Source organism: Silene latifolia, chromosome 11 (genome assembly GCF_048544455.1).
Source record: "Silene latifolia isolate original U9 population chromosome 11, ASM4854445v1, whole genome shotgun sequence".
Lineage (NCBI taxonomy): Eukaryota > Viridiplantae > Streptophyta > Magnoliopsida > Caryophyllales > Caryophyllaceae > Silene > Silene latifolia.
In genome coordinates, this window is record NC_133536.1 from 58,220,371 (window position 1) to 58,239,877 (window position 19,507).

The 19,507-nt window shown below is 35.9% G+C and overlaps 2 protein-coding genes across 2 annotated transcripts; one reads left to right on the top strand and one right to left on the bottom strand.

The window, feature by feature from the left end:
* Positions 1-9,658: 9,658 nt before the first annotated feature.
* Positions 9,659-15,737, top strand: LOC141611668 (uncharacterized). Its single transcript, XM_074430253.1, has 7 exons — positions 9,659-10,227; positions 11,226-11,430; positions 11,975-12,176; positions 12,377-12,570; positions 12,788-12,947; positions 13,851-14,015; positions 14,947-15,737. The coding sequence occupies exons 1-7, from the start codon at positions 10,056-10,058 to the stop codon at positions 15,406-15,408; spliced, it is 1,560 nt and encodes a 519-aa protein (XP_074286354.1). The 5' UTR covers positions 9,659-10,055; the 3' UTR covers positions 15,409-15,737.
* A 1,292-nt stretch (positions 15,738-17,029) lies between these two features.
* Positions 17,030-17,752, bottom strand: LOC141613466 (secreted RxLR effector protein 161-like). Its single transcript, XM_074432202.1, has one exon. It carries the CDS (start codon positions 17,750-17,752, stop codon positions 17,030-17,032), a length of 723 nt encoding a protein of 240 aa, XP_074288303.1.
* Between the last annotated feature and the right edge of the window lie 1,755 nt (positions 17,753-19,507).

The window sequence follows — 19,507 nt, forward strand, 5'->3', positions numbered from 1 at the left end:
ACTCAGCTCTTCCTCTGTCGGTAATACTCTTTGTGTTCGCCTCAACTCGCGCAAGGATCTCTCAAGCTCAGGGTTCAACGGTACTAATTCTCCACCCTGTGACCTGCGCATAAGATGAAACTACAAAAAGAATATAAGAAAGTTTAAGGAACAGATGTCCCTTAAACTAAGAAAGACTAAAAATAAAAACAACTAAAATTAGGACTATTGCCTCCCCGGCAACGGCGCCAAAATTTGATACCCGTCGTTGTGAGTACCAAAGATAAAATTTATAATCTCCTATTAAGACTAACCTAGGCTAGTGGTAACAGGGTCGAACCACAAGGAGGCGTTGTAAACTTTAGTTGATTTATGTTCGGCCCGAGGTAACTATTATGGGGGTTGATTTGAATTGGTCTAAGACTAAGAGCAAACAAAGATAATAAACTAAAAATACGATTTAAATAGATAAAAGAAGGGTACTAGGATGGTCGGGTCATTATAGCTTCGGCGGCAGCAAACTAAGTCGGTCTGAATCAAACACAGGTAAGGCGGGAAATAAAGAGGTCCTCTCGGTCCACTCTTAACAAATAGCATCTCTCGATCTCGCTATAGGTCCCTAATGTCACTAATACTAACTTTCGTCCTGAAAAGTGACTAACGGTCTAAACTATACCTATCTTTCGATCTCAGCACAGTTTAGTCGATTTAATTGATGGTCAAATAACTTTCCCTATCTTTCGATCTAATGGGTCATCCACGAAATGGGTATCTAATCGGTCGCATGCATTCGATTTGTTAAAACGAGATTAAATTCAATTAAAACGAATATGAACCCTACGAGGTCAGTCGATCGACTGAAAAGGTCGGTCGATCGACCAACACGCGAGACAGTCCTCCCTAATCTAAAGCCGCCTATGCCATAAATCGCCTACATCCTAGCACTTAAGAATTAGCTACTCATGATGCAAGTAATAACAACAATAAAACTAATAACAATTACTGAATTCATACTTAAAGTAAATAACAACGATGATAATACGATAATTGGCTTTCGGGACACTAGCTATCAATTCTATACTAATAATGAAAGTAAAACAATAAATTGAAATTAGGGCAGAATGAATACCGAGATTTAAGAGGAAAGATTAAGAGCAAAGGCAGAAATCCAATGCTAAAGATCGATATCCCAAACCCTAGTTACTCGAAATAAACTAAAACTGAAAGCACTTTGTATTGTGATAAGAACTTGGATAAAAACTTGATATCTAAATCGATGGTTTTATGTTACGTTATATAGCAATCAACGCAACATCTTATTTCCTAAACCTAAACTTCACGGGCTTCAAGATTCACGGTCTTTCAATTCACGTCTGGAATAGAAATCTGGTCGATCGATCGATAATCTTGGTCGATCGATCGCTCCTCAAAGAAACAAAAGAGCTTCGGAACCCGAGCATTGGTCGATCGGTGAAAAAAATGCGGTCGATCGACCGGATGAGCTGCTACTTGACTTCTTTATTCTCGTGGATTCGTCTTTTGGGCCTTGAATTGCGCACCAAGCTCGTTCCTTAAGTGATTCTTTTACGTCATTTGCAATGCAGATTACTCGGGGACGGATTTGGCTTGATTTCCCGTTGAATTCTTCACATTTCTGCAATAATGTACAAAATACGGAAGTAGACGGAAATAGGGAGAAATGTAGCATAAACTACAAGAATGAGCTCTGAAATGCGTGTAAAATGGGATGTAAAACATCATATAAAAGACACGCATCAACACCTTTATAGGTTGCGGGTTCATTAATTTCTAGAAGTAAAACGTCATTCTCCTCGACCATACCAATGTATCTGTCCGGAGGATGAGAGACTCTACCCGACCTCCTAGGTTCCTCAGGAATATTAACCGTATCATCAGTTGGAGGTACAGCTTCCTCCATCTGTTCCTCGGTCGTTGGTTCTGGAATCTCCGACAGCTCGAAGGTTCTATTACTCGTCTTGTTCTCGAGAAATTCTTTCTCTAAGAACGTCGCACTAGCTGCAACAAAAACTCGATGTTCGGTAGGCGAATAGAAGTAATGACCAAATGTTCCTTTTGGATAACTTATAAAGTATGTCTTGACCGATCGCGGGCCGAGCTTATCCTCGTGTCTCCACTTGACATAAGCCTCGCAGCCCCAAACCCGAATAAAGGACAAGTTAGGTACTGTTCCCTTCCATATTTCATATGGAGTCTTGTCGCTTGACTTTAGACGGACTTCGGTTAAGTATAAGAGCGGCCGACAAAGAGCATAACCCCATAATGATTCGGCACTCTTGTGTGACTCATCATGGATCAAACCATATCAAGTAAGGTTCGATTTCTCCGTTCGGACACACCATTTAATTGAGGTGTTCCAGGTGGAGTTAATTGTAGAGCGATTCCACGATCTTTCGGTGTTGATCAAACTCATTTGAAAGATATTCGCCACCCCGATCTGAACGAAGTGCTTTAATCTTTCTACCCAGTTGGTTCTGTACCCTATTCTGGTATTCCTTGAATTTCTCAAAGGACTCACTTTTATGCTTCATTAAGTAGACGTATCCGTATCTACTCAAATCGTCCGTGAAAGTGATAAAATATCTATAGCCATCTCTAGCGGTAATTGACATAGGTCCACATACGTCCGTATGTATGAGTCCTAATAGGTCACTAGCGCACATTCCAACACCTTTGAAGGAAATTCGAGTCATCTTGCCAATAAGACATGATTTACACGTGCCATATGCAGAAAATCCGAATGAGGGAATAGTCCCATTATCGACGAGTTTCTTTACGCGTTTCTTATTTATGTGTCCCATTCGACAATGCCATAGATAGGTTTGATCTTTGTCATCAACCTTTAATTTCTTATTATTCATGTGTAATACTTCCGTGGTTTGATCTAAGATATAAATTCCATTCATGGAAACTGCTTTGCCATAAATCATTTCATTAAAAGAGAAAATACAACTATTATCCTTTATTGAAAATGTAAAACCGTCTTTGGCAAGTACCGAAACAGAAATAATGTTCTTAGATAAACTGGGTACATAGTAACAGTTATTTAAAGATAACTCAAAACCACTAGGGAGTTGGATTACATATGTTCCCTTCGAGGCAGCAGCTACTCGTGCTCCATTCCCGACTCGCAGGTCCACATCACCTTTTTCGAGAGGTATGATGTTCTATAGGTCCTGCAAATGATTACACAGATGAGAACCACAACCAGTATCTAGTACCCAAGTTCCGAAACTTGCATGGTTAATCTCAATCATATGAATATAAGATGACATACCAACAGGAACGACGCGGCCTGCCTTAATGTCCTCACGGTAGACGGGACAGTTCCTCCTCCAATGTCCAGTCTTGTGACAATGGTGGCACTCTATGTCACCGCCCTTGCTCTTTGTCTTGCCCTGTGAGCCACTAGTCTCACCAGGCGCACTCTTACCGTTTCCTGGCTTCTTAAACTTTGGCTTACCTACAGCTAGGTCGCCATGAGCCTTGCCCTTACCTTTACTCTTGTTGTGAATCGTGAGAACATCCTGCTTCATGCTCCCACTCAATTTCATATCCTTCTCGGTCTGTACGAGAAGGGAGTGTAGCTCATGAGGACTCTTTTTCAAGTCATTCATGTAGTAGTTCGCCCTGAAAAGGGCAAAACCATCGTGAAGAGAATGAAGCATTCGGTCAATGACAATGCTCTCACTGATTCTACAATTCAGTGACTCCAGTTTCTCGACATTCTCAATCATGTGAAGAATGTGTGGGCTAACCGGTTGGCCCATCTGGAGTTTCGCATCAAAGAAGCGACAGGTATGCTCATATGTAACGATTCTCGGTGCCTTTGAGAACTCGTTAGTGAGCGTGGTGAAAATCTTGTTTGCACCTTGGGCAATGAAGCGTCTCTGCAAATTGGTTTCCATTGCAAAGATGAGTACGTTCTTTATCGCACCCGCTTCCATAACAAAGTCACTATAAGCGAATGACTCGTCGGCTCCTGCATTTGGGCCTGGGTTGACCGTATTGGCTCAGTTAAATACCTGAGCTTACCGTCAGCAGTGGCAGCATTCCGTAGTGTCGCCTCCCAGTCCGCAAAATTGGACCCATCATTCTTCAGTCGAGTGGACTGATTCATTTGGTCCATGAACATTTTTAGCCAGGACGAACGATCTAGTGTGGCACTAGGCATTGGGATTGCGTTATTTCCAGCCATTCGTTGTAACAGTATTATCGATAATAAACGTGTTCTACACTGCGAAAGAAGAATAAAATAATAAGCATGTGCATCGTTTTTTTTTTAAGTCTAATGAACTAATGTCATAACGCGAAGACTCAAAAACATTTATACAATTGACCTACCTCAAGAATTATATAAATGACCCCAAGACTCAATTCTCTGTAAATTGATAAGCTAACCTTTTAGCTAATTCTACCGTTAGAATTCTTGGTCGATAAATTTCTGTAAATTCTATCTATAGTCCATCATAATCACGAGAAACTCTTCGGACTATGATGTTGAGGTAAACTAAGTCAACACAACTACTTAGCCAACGTAGAAGGGGTCATATTAGGCCTACCGACGAAGAAGGGATTCATAGATGTTTGCCCTTATAAAGACTAATCTCAATTTCCGTTTTAGAGGAAGATCCCATCAACTTTATTTTAATTCATTTTAAGTGAACTAATAATCTAGCATGCGATAATGATTAAACTAAGGTGATGGCTTAAAGACTGTGACATCTGCATGTCCATGAAAACTAACATACAACCTATATGAGTCAATTTTCATGCATTTTAGTAGTAGGTGGTTTGGTTTTAGGCGGAATATGATGCAATTACTAGCATGTGAATGAAAAGCAATAAAATGAAAAACGTAAAGAAAACAGTAAAAGTCCTAGTGTGGCCTATCCTATCAAAATGAACAATAAATACAAGTTTGGAATCCATCCTTGGACCCGAGAAGCTTGTCTTGATGTTCCATCTTGATCCATGTAGCGGGAGTGAGCTTGAATCTTCATCTTTAGTCTTCTTTGAAATTACAATAAATAAAATTACATAATTGACCTATTAATTACATTCTAATTTCAAAACCCAAAACTAAAATAAAGGAGATTCGAGATCTCATAATTACATAAAAATCATGTTTCCTTCATTACGAAAACATAATTTGACTAAGGCCACACTAAGTATTACATAATACAACCGATTGCAAAAATTAAATACGTAAATAAAATTCATTCATTCGATTCATTCAACAAAAATAAAAGCATCAACTAAAATAAATTAAACATACATAATTCAATACATTAATTATGTTGATTAATTTATCCAAACCACCTATTTAAATTAAATTAAGTGACAATTCCGCAATTTAATCACATTAATTTCATTTCAATCCATATTAAACTTGTAATATGAATTATATCCGTCAAAATTTTAAACCACTTTAAAATAACTCGGTATCTTTAATTTGTGAACCGATTCACAATAACTAATTGGCCAAAAATAAAAAAAAATAAAAACCAATTAAAATTGGTTCGGCTGGAAAAATAAACAAATTTTTTTTTTTTAATTTTTAGCTACTACACGGCTGATCATAAAAAAAAACAGCCCCTTCCTTCCTTTTTTTTTATTCGGCAATTAAGAAAAGAAAAAAACTTTCCATAATTTTTTTTCGAAAAAAAAACTTTCCTTCCTTTCCTTTTTTTTTCTGATTCGGTAAAGGGAAAAAAAAATAACCTAAAAACGTTTTTTTTTTCACGGCATACCTAAAAACAAATTTAGCCGTCAAAATTATTTTCCTTTTGCGGCAAAAAGCCCTAATACAAAAATTGATAAAGAACAAAGTTTATAGTTGCTAATAGAACATGGTTTAGCAAATGAATTAACAATCATGATTAATCTTATATGCTAAAACTATATAGCAAAAACAAGTTCTTGTATCAATGACATGATGATACTATATCTATTCTAACTTAATCTGCATTAAATCAAAATTTCCCAATACTTCATATGATAATTTTAACCGATTAAAACAATAATATGATCAAAAGAAATTGAATATAAATCATCAAACAAAAGGAAAACGAAATAAAAAAAAACAGGCCGAAAAGAAAAAAGTCTCGGCTAAAAAAAATTTTCAACCGGAAAAAAAAACGAAACCCTAATTTATTATCTCGAAAATTAGGTTATAGTTTACATACAAATTTTATGAAAATCATCAAAATTAAAATCGTGGCCTAGTGCTCTGATACCACTTGTGGGAAATAAATTTGTATACTTCCCTTAAACTAGAAGGATTATAACGATTTAATAAAGATGATCTAAGGTCATAAAATAAAATACATAAACATAAGTAAAAAGATTTAGAATTAACCTTCGGTCCTAGCAAATATGGCCTAAGAACAATATCAAAATTGATATTCGCCTATTAGTTGCACCCAAGACGATCTGAGATATGCCCTTTGATTATGCTAGAAATCAATCTAAAATTTTCTGTAAAATTTAATTGTCTTTGTGTTGTTGTGATGAGAAAGAGGAGGCTAGGTCAAGAAAAAGCATTAGGGTAGAAATAATTCTCTACCTTTCTTTTTATACAGACCGAAACTTGAAGAACCCATGACCTCATGGCTTGTGTACCCTCACTATTACCACTATGACACATTCAACTTGTTGATATTAAACACAACTGATTATATTTAACTACGAATTAACAGATTAATTCGTCCAAACTAACCTTATATATATATTTAATTTAAATATAACTTATTATATTTAATTTACGAATTGACAGTTAATTCGTCTCAACTTAATATTATTTAATTTTATTAAATAATTATCTCATCAACACATTGACTAACTTTTTAGTCATTTTGGGCATCAATGTAATTATATTTCTATAACCACATTTCTCAAACACGTCCTATAGGTGTGACCTTTAGGGAACAGTTGATCACCGCCATCTGTATGATAATAACGTCAAACTTTCTAGCAAGCCAACCGTTATTAGGTAAACGTTAATCAACTGATTAAATATACGAAGTATACCCTTGTGAACCTGTAAGAGATTTACAAATGTTATCACACTAATTTGTGGAGGACACAAGCTCCAACAAGTAGAGCTGAACTGAAGTGAGCTGAGCTGAACTGAACTGAACTGAATAGAGCTGAGCTGAACTGAACTGAGCTAAACTGAACTGAATAGAGTTGAGCTAAACTGAAGTGAGCTGAAAATAAGCCAGAAAGAACAGGGCCTAATTGAGCTAGTTTAAACAACTAATTTATCTGATTTAATTGTATTAATATTTGTACACTCCATTTTGGTCTAATGGCGGAATGGACTGAACCGGAAACATCAGGGAAGAGGTGACAATGGGCGGGCCAAGTTGGCTTGTTTTGAGTTTGGGTCATTTTAGATCAGTTTGGTTTGGATGTTAGGAATGTTCGAATTAAGCCAGGCCGGGTTGTATTATTTAGGTTGTGAGTTGTGACATGTATTAGGTTTCTAGTAAGAAATAAGAATGGATAGGGTATGGAGTATTTGGTTGGGTTTATATATAAATTACAATACTTACTATTGATACGCTACTCTTTATTGATCACTATGCTATTTTTTTTACGGAAAATTCACGTGGTATTCTCGAATTTTGCCATTTTGCACGTGGTACCCAACTTTTTAAGTTTGTGTACATGACACCCTCCATGTTTAATTTTCATTCACAACATGCCCATTTTGTCGCTATAAAAAACTCAATTGCGCATAACTCCTAGACCGGAATTCAGGATTCGCAATTTTTTTTTCCTAAAATGATTATCCCGTCATAATCTATGGTTTGAGGAAAAAAATATTTTGTCAACTGACATTTTATAAGGTTTTTTTTAATGAAAATCTAAAATTAACCATATCTTCGATCTTAAATTTCCGAATGGCCATTTTCGTTTTATCAATTTATAGATCTCGAAGAAGTAGTCAATTTGAAAAAAAAAATTAGTTAATTTCGATTTCTGATCTATAATTTATGCTTAATTGATTTTTTTAAAAAAAGGATAAAAATGGCACGTTGTGTTTGAAAATCAAATTTGAAAGATATCATGTGCACAAAGTTAAAAAGTTGGATACCACGTGTAAAATGGCAAAATTCGAGGGTACCACGTGAATTTTTCGTTTTTTTTATTCAAATGAGCAAACTACGGCTCTGTTTGACACGACACTTCAGGTAACTTATTTGACCAAAGTAGCTTATTTGACCAAAATTTCAGCTACCTGATTTTTTTGCAAGTGTTTGGCAAGTAGCTTATTTGGTCAAATAAGGTACCTGAAATGAAATGCTACCTCAAGTAGCATTTGAGAAATGAGGTACCTGAAATGACTTATTTTCCATTTTGTACCCCTTTATTCTATAATATTAAATAATTTTCATATCCTTTTACGTCATTTGACCAAAATCAGCTACCTTTTTAGTTAGTTTGCCAAACACATTTTTATATAATCAGTTACCTTATCAACTCCTAATTTTCAGCTACCTTATCAGTTACCTTTTCAGGTTTCATTTAGCTTTTCAGTTTTCAGCTACATTTTCAGGTAGTTTTGCCAAACAGAACCTACGCCGCGGATAAATATCGAACTTTCAAGAGCTCTTGTCATTTAAGCTAACTCTTGTTCTTTGATCACTATGTTATTAGAGTGACCAACTCATATGATACTTTCTAAAAGTGATTCTGAGATTATACATTACTTGTTTTGAGATACGACATTACTTGTTTTGAAAGGGCCTCAATAATTAATTAATAATTATATTTACGTGTAAAAACACGTGTCATAGTAAATTTGAGGGTGAGTAAGTAGATTATACATTTAATGTACTACATTATATGGTGTAGTTTATGCGCTTTATGTTGAAAGTTTTTTTAGCCTTATTTTAAAAATTACGAGTTTTATTTAAAGTTTTTGAGTTCATTAAAAAAAAAAATTACAACCTAACTTAAAAACATTACATATGAACCCAGTTAAATTTGAGTTTTGACGTCAAAAAATTAAAATGTAACTTGTAAATTTTAAAAAGCTTAGAAAAAATTCACACAAACTCAGTTACATAGTATTAAATCTGATATAATACATCATATGCATATTTCTTTTTTTTTTTCCCCTTTATCAACCTCTATTTTTTTTGTTTTTCTCTTTTTTAACTTTTAGAAAATTAAATTTGATACGCACCCATTCAATTAGGTAGTATTCCGTATATGGGACAAATCTAATCCGTCTTACTCATTCAAATAAATTGATACCCACCAATTCATTTAGGTATTATATGAGGTCTGATAATTTTTTTTTTGCGATTACTAATAACCTGAGTTTAAATCCCGTTAACATTAAAACTTTTATAAAAACATTTTCCATTTTCCATTTTCCAGCTAGGGAATACCCTCTACTAATCCCATCAATCGCGTCAAATTCGATTAAACTCATCCGCATTTGAAGGAGCCAAGATTTTCTCCATTTCCTAAAAGAAATGGTCCATTTCTTTTTAATGGATCGGATCGTATTCTAGCTTCATCCAAAGGCTCCAATTTTATGCATGAAAGTAAAGAGAAAATTGGTGTAGAATAAAACCTATTATTATATGAATCTTAAAGAGGAAATGGAGAGAAAGGAAATGGAGAGGATGTTCATGCCATTTGAAGTGTGTCATATACTCAGGTCAACTTGAATTGGGTTGGATCACTTTTGCATTTCAAGTCTATTTCACTTATTTTGCCATCTAGGGAACTAATCCCACTCAAAATTTGGAATCTTGCTCAACCTATTCAAGTCGGGTCGTTTGTGTCGGATTAATTTTGGAGGGTAGCGAGGTCTCCCGTATCCATGGACAAATTCAAACTCAAATTAAGATGAATTCCACCCACGTAGCAGGCCAGCAGCACCCTCTGCCGTCTATCTCCATTATCAACTAATCAATCATTTTCAGCAAAACAGTTGACTTTAGAATTACTACTACTACTTAAATACTGAAACCCAGAAACTAATTTCACATCGCCAACATTTGAACGTGAAGATGAAGTCTATAGTAGTATTGTCAGCAGGGTGGTTCTTCTTTTCATTAATTACTCTATCAACATCCTCATCATACTCATCATCCTCAGATAATGAATGCAAAGCATGGTTGGTTCAATCTATCCCTACTGATATGCCTTACCTTCCCCTTGTTCCTGGTGTTCTTAATACTGGTATTCTTCTTTTCTATTTTCATCTTGGGTTGATTGTTATTACCTTTCGTTATAATCTGTTTTAGTATATAATAATTTGTACTGTTGATACCCTTATACCCTATGCCCTGTCTGTTCTCTTTTTCAATATATGTTGTGATTAAGGTATTAGTTTATGAAAATATAAATGGGGATTCCTGTGATAGTCATATTGTTTAACTTATTAGGGAGACAATATTGATCCGCCAAAATAATCCAAGTTTTCGGAGTGTATCTACTATCTATAATGATCTTCAATTTAGGAACCCATGAATAACAAATTCCTTGATTTGGCAGGATTAGGATATTAGTGTCGTCATGTTGAATCTTTTTTTTTTTTTTTTTTTTTTCCTTCTTCTTTTAATAATGATATTTGGAAATTAAAGATAAGCGTTCTTGTCGGATTGAAATGAGGGGGATAAATTTAGAATGAAGGGTCTGGTTTGAAAAACTACCTTCATTCCAAATTTATTGTCCGTTTTGACTTTGTTGGTCAATTGATGTTGGTTTTGATCTTTTTTCTAGATACAATTAGAGTTACAATACAAACATTTGTCAGGTTTGATTTATCCGACCAACTATTTCAAATTATCAATTTTAAAAAGTCATAGTTGTAGAATATCGCGAGAAATGTTGATCACACCCCACGTTATTTGATCATCAAAGTCAAATATGGACATAATGGAATGGAAGAAGTAGTCAACTATCGACCACTATGAAACAAACTCGGGTAACTTTGTAAAATTGGCTTGGTGGGATGATTAGGAGTACTCTAAGACCATTTGCAGGTTAATTTCATTTGAAACAAACCAAGGGTTGAGGCATCATACATACTGAAAACACTAGTCATTTTTGAGGTTGCTGCTGATTGTATGCTTTACCGCCTTTTCTACCCTGCCATTTTCTCATTCATATTGGGATTGTTTGGATTTAGTTATTTATCCCCTAACTTCTAAAGCTAATCATGTGAATTGTCTCAGCTGATGTATTCAAGTGGTTAGCTGGGAACGCAACTAGTAAGCTGGACATCATGGCACAATATTGGCAATTGGTTGCTGGGCCTGATAATCCTTTGTCCGGGGATTATGGGTACTCAGAAGAAAATATGACTAGTTTTGGTGCCGAAGAAGGTTTTAGTGTCTATAAAGCCGTTGAAAATGCTGCCAATCGCAGTGTCGTAGTCAGGTATGCATGCATTAGTTTAGTTAAACCTAGCCAAAGTTAAGTTATCCTGAAACCTTTCCGAAATATTAAACGGACCCGACTACGGCCCAAGAAAGATGTATGTATAATAGGATACCCAGAAAGGCAGAAACAACTCAACTGAAACCAAACTTTAGCTGAAGCTACCAGACCCGAAAATGGCTCACAATCAAATTGAGATGAATTGATCTGGCTAACAATTGAGAAATATAGCTATAAAAAAGTAAATAGTCGATGCATATGTTTTCTCCATCAAATACCGACCCTTTTCCTTGAAAAAAAAAAACCTCAACTTAAGTTAAATTTGGATCAAACGCTTCTTGTATTAGATGAACTAAAACTTATTGCGAGTTTTACTTGGCCCTTGAGTAAAAAACACTCCAATTGGACCACCAAACCTGAAAGAAAATAAGCTGATCTCCGTTCCTATATCTACGTTTCTTTTATTTATTTTCTTGCATTTAAAATAATGCCTGGTTATTTGAACTATTCATTTCTGGGGTAACCTTGCAATACTCTTTTATAGGCTTTTGCAGCACTCTGGTGTATATCCAGATTATACAAAGGAGCCGTCTGACATTGCAGCAGCAGGACCTAATGTTACGAATGTTACATTATTACTCAGCGAGTGGTTTGGATCTGGCATTATCCACGCTAAAGTTTGGATTTCAGATGACCGTCATGTGTACATTGGATCAGCCAATAATGATTGGAAATCACTCACTCAGGTACTCTATTAGTGAAATGGTCTCATATTAACCAACAAAAAAGAACATCAACCTTGACCGTCTCAAAAGGGAATTTGTGTTCTAGCAGAAGGGTTCTAATCTTGAACCTTGTTTCAATAGTTGTTGTGTGTCTCTTTCTTTAGATTTGTCGTAAACTCATAGTCCATGTTCTGACTATATTTGCCTGGCAACCTTCTTAGGTTAAAGAAGCGGGGATCTATCTTGCTGATTGTCATAAAATTGCCAAGAAGGTCAAGAAGTATTATAACAACTTGTGGACGCTTGCTTCACTCAATGCAACACTATATACTACAACAGTTTTTGATTCACAGTCGCAGCTGAATAGAACAGTTCCATGTTGGTCACATTTTGTTCCTAAGGATGATAGATGCGAGTATGACCTTAAACATGTGTGCTAGTTTTTGTACAGATTTTCTTTCGATGCTATCTTTTTTCATGTTTGCCGACCTTCGATCATTTTGGGAATAAGGCTTTGTAGTTAATGCAATCTTGTTACTAACAGTCAAAAGTTAAACATGTGATTATTTGATGTTATGTCATGTTTCCTTATGGATAATTATTACTAACAGTCAAATATATTGTTGATGCAGTTCACCTCTTTCTGATGATTATGTCAAAGTTAAACATGTGATAGGATATCCTTCTCTATCCGATCCTGATATGTTTAAAAAACCTCTTCAAACACCTGGATGCGAAATTACTTCAACTACGCAGCGTTATAAGAGCTATCTGTCCTTTGCTCCTCCTGAGGTAATTTTGTAAGGTTCAAGTATTTTACCGTCTATCAGCTTCCGTGGCTTCCACCGTATTACCTTGTTTGTCGTTTATTTGGTATGAATTATGTCCCTTTTCCTACTGATAACCTGGCCCTAGTAACCCATCACACCACATCCTAAGCAGCATCCCTAATGCTATTATAGACTTATAGTTACATGCTTATTGGAGGTATATGGCTTGTATGAACCACTATTCCGCAAATGTCGAATATGCACTACCTATTTTACATAGATGCAGCTTTAAAAGTCGGACATAGTTTTTGCTGGAGTGACACACGACTTTTAAGTGAAAAATCAAAAATTGGGCTGAAGTGAAGTGTTATATTTTGTCGCCATGTGACACGCAACGAACGTGTCCGACTAATATAGTACACAACCATATTGATTTTGAACTATGCAACTCATATTGACTTTTGAACCTATGCCTTATTCTTACAAATCTAAAGGATGATGTGGATTTATTGGATTTATTTGGATTCTATGTCAATTGCTAGTATCATAATTGTTCACAGAACTTGACAAGTTTTGGCAACAACTTCAAGTAAAAAGCACTAAACTGTTGCATCGTTTTTTCCTCTCTACTAAATGTCCAAAATAATCATGAAGTACTGAAGTAGTTATCTTTTCCTCTGTAACTATCAAGAGTCAGGAGGGTGTAAGATGAATCCATATAGAAAAAAAAAAAAAAAAAAAACCTAGAATGATGGTGAAACATTCTACTGATTCATCTACTGATGTTTACTTATTCCCCCAATTAAAGGAAAATTACTCAATTTTTGTTTTTTTCATTTGTGGCCCTTTATTTCACTCTCAATTACGGAGTAGATATATTTTCGATAGAAAATGGATGCCTTATTGAGATAGTGCTTTGTTGCAGCTCTCATTCGACGATTTCCAGACTGATGAACAGGCATGGGTGGATACTATTAAATCTGTAGGAATTGGAGGTGTTGTCAGGATTAATACCATGGACTGGCTTGGTCAGTCTCAGTTCACTGACCAAACTGTTTACTGGTCTGCTCTTTCATCTGCTATTTCTGAGGTACTTCCTTATATCTATGCTTTCGTCTTCGTATTATTTGTTTCTTTTTACTTTGCTTTTTAAAAGCAATTGGAAAAAAAACACTTGTCTTTAGAAATACTTCCGACCTAAAATTCCTACTCAGTTGACATTAATTTGTTCTCAAGGGGTAGTTCAAATGTAGGACAATTCAATCATTTTAAGTTTTTTTTTATCGAAATGACAAATGAGTAGGAATTTTGATTCAAAAACATTACAAAAGGTAGACGTTGTAAAATTTCTCTTGGAAAGGAAAAGAGTTATCAAATATCCCTCTGGTTTTTTAAACTTATTTTCTTTTCATATCATCTTTACCATTTCTTCCATTACCCTATTCATTATTAGATCTCGGATTCAGCCACGGTCTCAATAGTGATTGTTGCAATATAATCTCGCTAGATGCGGCTAATATTGCCTCAAATTAGTCAAATGTGGTTAACATTCGTTCGCGGTGATCTTCAAAACCGTTAAAAATGGTTACGATTCAGGGTCACAGCCTTGTTTTAATACCATGAACCTATTATTTTGTACTCCGTTTCTCTCGCTCAATTGTTTATTTGTTTAGCTTTACTTTTTTTTTTTTTTTTTTTTTTTTTTTTTTGTGTGGGAGGGATCTTTATCAAATGTAAACATATGAGTGAGACAGGGTAGTACCGGAGTACTTCTTTTTCTTTGATTTTCTTACACTATAATTCTCATATTGATCTCTATTTAACTTCCTTGTAAAAAGTTCTTCCCATTTTTAATTTGTTTCCTATTTCTTTCATTCTTGGCACACTTCTTTTTCAAATCTCTAATTTTTTTTCTTTTTTCATTAGTTTGCCTCATGTTGATCATTCCCAACGATAGTCATCTTCATTTGGTTTCATTTCTATTTCTTACCAATCTTCCATATGTCTAATTCGATGATCAGGTCGTCTTCTCAAAGCAAGCAACAGTCCAGCTCCTAGTGGCACGGTGGTCCCATTTCATCCATGGCACTGATGCATACTTGAAGTCTCTTTTATACACAAACGTCTTGTGCCAATCATCAATATACAATAAATGCTCCGGCAAAGTAGAGGTTAAATATTATGTGGTGCCCGGCTATAATGCTACCGGACCAGCCCTAACCAATGACGGCAATTCAACAGATAACTTATACCCGAGTTACACACGGGTTAACCACGGGAAATACGCAGTGAGTGATGTAAGAGCTCACATTGGAACCAGCAATCTGGTATGGGACTACTTTTACACCACAGCAGGTGTCGGTTTCGGGACATACAACCCTTCCATTGTTTCCCAACTTCAACAAATCTTTGATGCGGATTGGTATTCACCATATGCCTATCCAGTCGAGCCAATTGATGAAGGTTACTCTTATTCCACCTAATCATGAGCTGTGCATCAGGAGCATGCTCTTAAGGTGTCTGCTGCTCACTTGAGCTTCCACTAATTTGATATATATATTTTTTTTAATTCAGTTTTAATGCGTTTTTGATTGAGCTGTTGATCTTTACATTTTCGGAGGTTGGTTTTTGATGGCGAGGGAAAACAAGTTTTGCGTAAAACTGTCTTAGTTAGACCAATCTAAATACTTAATTATATATCTGCTGTTACTCAGTTTACTATATAAAGTAATTAGGTTGGTCTAGCAAGTAAAATGGAATTGTATCATGGAGATGTGTTTTTATCTATATAATTGGATTTTGTTTTGTGAGATGACATGGGTTTACATTGTTGTATTTTTTGTATTACAAAGATTACAAACAAGTAACTTATACAAACAAAGGCACTAAAACAGAAATGAAAACAATATAAGACGGTTTATTATACCCAATCGAATCGTGTTGAACACACTTTCCTTAGAGTATTTCGACCCTATAGTCTTTGGGTTACACGAAATCTCTGTAGGATAAGACGATTCCTTTGTCTAAGGCAAGAACAAAGAATAATTAACAATGAGAGTCTTTTTTATTTGCTTTGTTTAATGTCAAACGTAAAAATGCAATTCTTCTGTGAAAAACTTTTTACACTTCGTTATATATATGTGTATATAAAATACACATATTCTGGATAAGTATGTTGGTTGAAATCCAACCAATCATTAGCAATGATAACTGAATGATAACTGCCAAAGACACATACACACATACGTGAAAATGCAGAGAGGCAGCAACCCCTGTCGGGGATATGTAACCCCGATCGAGGACGTACCAAATTTGATAATTTTCAAATTTGTGTTTCTCAATTTTCGTTAAGTATGTGAAATACTTTAACCCCGAGTATATAACCCCGATAGGGGACATAATATACCACGACAACACTTTTATAGTGTCCCTTATCCATTATATACATGAACTCGATATACGATTATATGAGCATACACTCCGTATTCCCGACTCACATTATATCCATTACGAGCTCAAACCGATTTGACATAAGAAACCCGAATACACTTAAATGTACTTGTGATCAAAATCACCAACATTCCTCCCCCATTTAAGTGTATCCCTTGTTTCAAAATAAAATAACAAAGCAAACAAGTCTAGGCATAAATGAAAGTGTCCCAAAGATTGAACTTCCACATTAGTATATTACACATTCCAAATATTCGAGAATCAAGGTGTCCCACGGATTGAACCTTTCAACTCATATTGAATACATGAAGATAACATACACATAGACTCAATAAACTCTTAAAGTTACAAACTTGACACTATTGACCGCCTTATGTCCATATCCTTTCATGAGAGTATAGGAAGCCAAGTCCAAGCCTCTTGAAGCGGCTACACTTCACACTCACATAGGTGAATCTTTCATCGTGCACCTGCAAAATGCACTTTGTCAAAGATTTCATTAAGAAGTATTAAACTTCAACCTCTTGTCATGCAGGTCATGCACATACCTTTCGGGATTATAACATGTGCCTCAATCTTCCATAATAAGCCTTCCACATTGAACTTAGCCTCTAAATTTTGTTAGAGGGAAGTTGGGTATCTTATCATAAAGATCTAGATGGACTTTAAACCCATCCCAATTACCGACTTTATAACCAAGTCTTTAGCTAATCCCTTCGTCAAGTGATCAGCCAAATTATGATGTGTTCTCACGAAATCAACGGAAATAACTCCTTGAGTAATCAACTCACAAACCGCGCTATGTCTAACACCAAGGTGTCTAGACTTTCCGTTGTAAACTTCACTATAGGCCTTAGCCAAAGTCGCCGAACTATCACAATGGATAGAGATCGGAGGAATAGGTCTTGACCAAACCGGAATTTCATAAACCAAATTCCTTAACCATTCCGCCTCTTTACCGGCAGCAGCTAAAGCAATGAATTCCGACTCCATAGTCGAACTTGTTATACAATTTTGCTTCTTAGAAGCCCATGAGATAGCTCCTCCACCAAGCAAGAAGACCCATCCACTAGTAGATGAATGATCCTCCATGTTGGTGATCCAACTAGCATCGGAATACCCTTCTAAAACCGAAGGAAATCCGACATAGTTCAAACCATAATCCATGGTTTGCTTCAAATATCTCAATACACGTTTTACCGCAACCCAATGCTCAAGGCTAGGATTACTTGTGTATCTACTCAACTTGCCAACGGCAAAGGCGATATCTGGTCTAGTGCTTGTCATGGCATACATCAAACACCCAATCACTTGAGAGTACTCAAGTTGTGAAATAGCTTCACCTTTATTAGGCATAAGCTTAACACTAGGATCCATTGGAGTGTTAACCGGAGAACAATTTCCATGATTAAACCTTTTTAACACTTTCTCAATGTAATGAGATTGTGTCAAAGAGAATCCCTTCCTTTTGTCTAAAGCCTTGGATAACCAATCTAGCTTTAAACTTGTCGATAAAACCATCAACTTTCATCTTCTTTTTGAAGATCCACTTGCAACCCAATGGTTTACAACCACGAGGTAAATCCGCAAGCACCCAAGTGTTATTGCCCATTATGGAATCCATCTCATCATTCACCGCCTCTTTCCAAAAGGAAGAGTCATGAGACCTCATCGCCTCATCAAATGTCCTAGGGTCCTCATCAATGTGAAAACAATATGGATAATAGTTTTCACATCCATCCCTTGAACCTTCAACTAAATAGGTATGAAAATCGAGACCAAAGGATTTAGCAATCCTTTTTCTCTTACTCCTACGAATTTCAGGTGTTGCTTCTTGAGTTGTGACATTGTCACTTCCCTCAATAGCTCCACTAGAACTAGGTACTAGATCCCTTGGCTTCGGCATTGATGATAAACGACTCTCATCAAATATCGCATCCCTTGACTCAATTACGGTATGAACCGAAACAGAATCATTAGGTTCAATTACATAGAACCTATAAGCCTTTGAATGCGCAGCATATCCAATGTATGTGCAATCGATGCCCCTTTCCCCCAAGGTTTTAATCTTGGGATCGGGTAGTCTTACAACAGCCCGACAACCCCAAACTCGAAGATAATTCAAGCTTGGTTTCTTTTTGTACCAAAGTTCATATGGAGTGTCTTTATTCCTTTTGTTAGGAATCCTATTTAATAAATAGCAAGCCGTCAACATGGCTTCACCCCAAAATCCGTCACTCAAACCCGAGTAAGACAACATGGAATTAACCATTTCTTTTAGGACTCTATTTTTCCTTTCCGCTACACCATTTAATTGTGGTGTATAGGGAGGAGTTACTTCATGAATGATACTACTTGACTCAAAATAAATGGTTCATAATATTCACCACCTCTATCGGAACGCAACCTTTTGATCAAAACCGATTGTTGCAATTCCACTTCATTTTTAAAGATCTTAAACTTATCAATTGCCTCATTGACACGGCTATCGCAACCCTATCAAAGATAAAACCTAACGGTCCCAACTAAAATGTAGTAGAGGCAGTCGAGTATCGAATCCACAGGGAGGTAACGTAATTATAACTGTCTATTTCTAATCCTATGGTAACAATTGGTGTTGATTGAATTTTTGGTTTCTAAACTACGAGAATTAAGGGGAAGAGAAATAAAGTAGAGAGCAGTAAGAGCAGGAAAATAATTTAGAACTATCAATAAGAGAGAGACATGTCGGGAATTCGGTTCACTACGGTAACCTAACAACTCAGCAGTGAATGACTCAGACGAACTAATGTGAGACGGATGTTAGAAGGTCCTTTCGGTCCACTTCCTATCCTAAAATACCACTAACTTAACTTTCGTCCTCATTAGGGCAGTCTCATCATTTTATAGCAGGCCTATTTAGTCCAATATTTCGATCCAGGATTAATTTAGCCAGATTTAATGGGTGACATAGAAGCGTGCACTCAACTAGGTCGGGAATTAAAGTTAAATTGCTATAGTGATGAGTCTCTTATCAATTCATCTAATTCATTCACTACATCGTCATTTTCTACCGCAGATTCCCTAATCCCAACATGAAAGGGGTTTAGCTACTCATGTTCGTAATTAATCTAACAACAAATAAATTTCAGT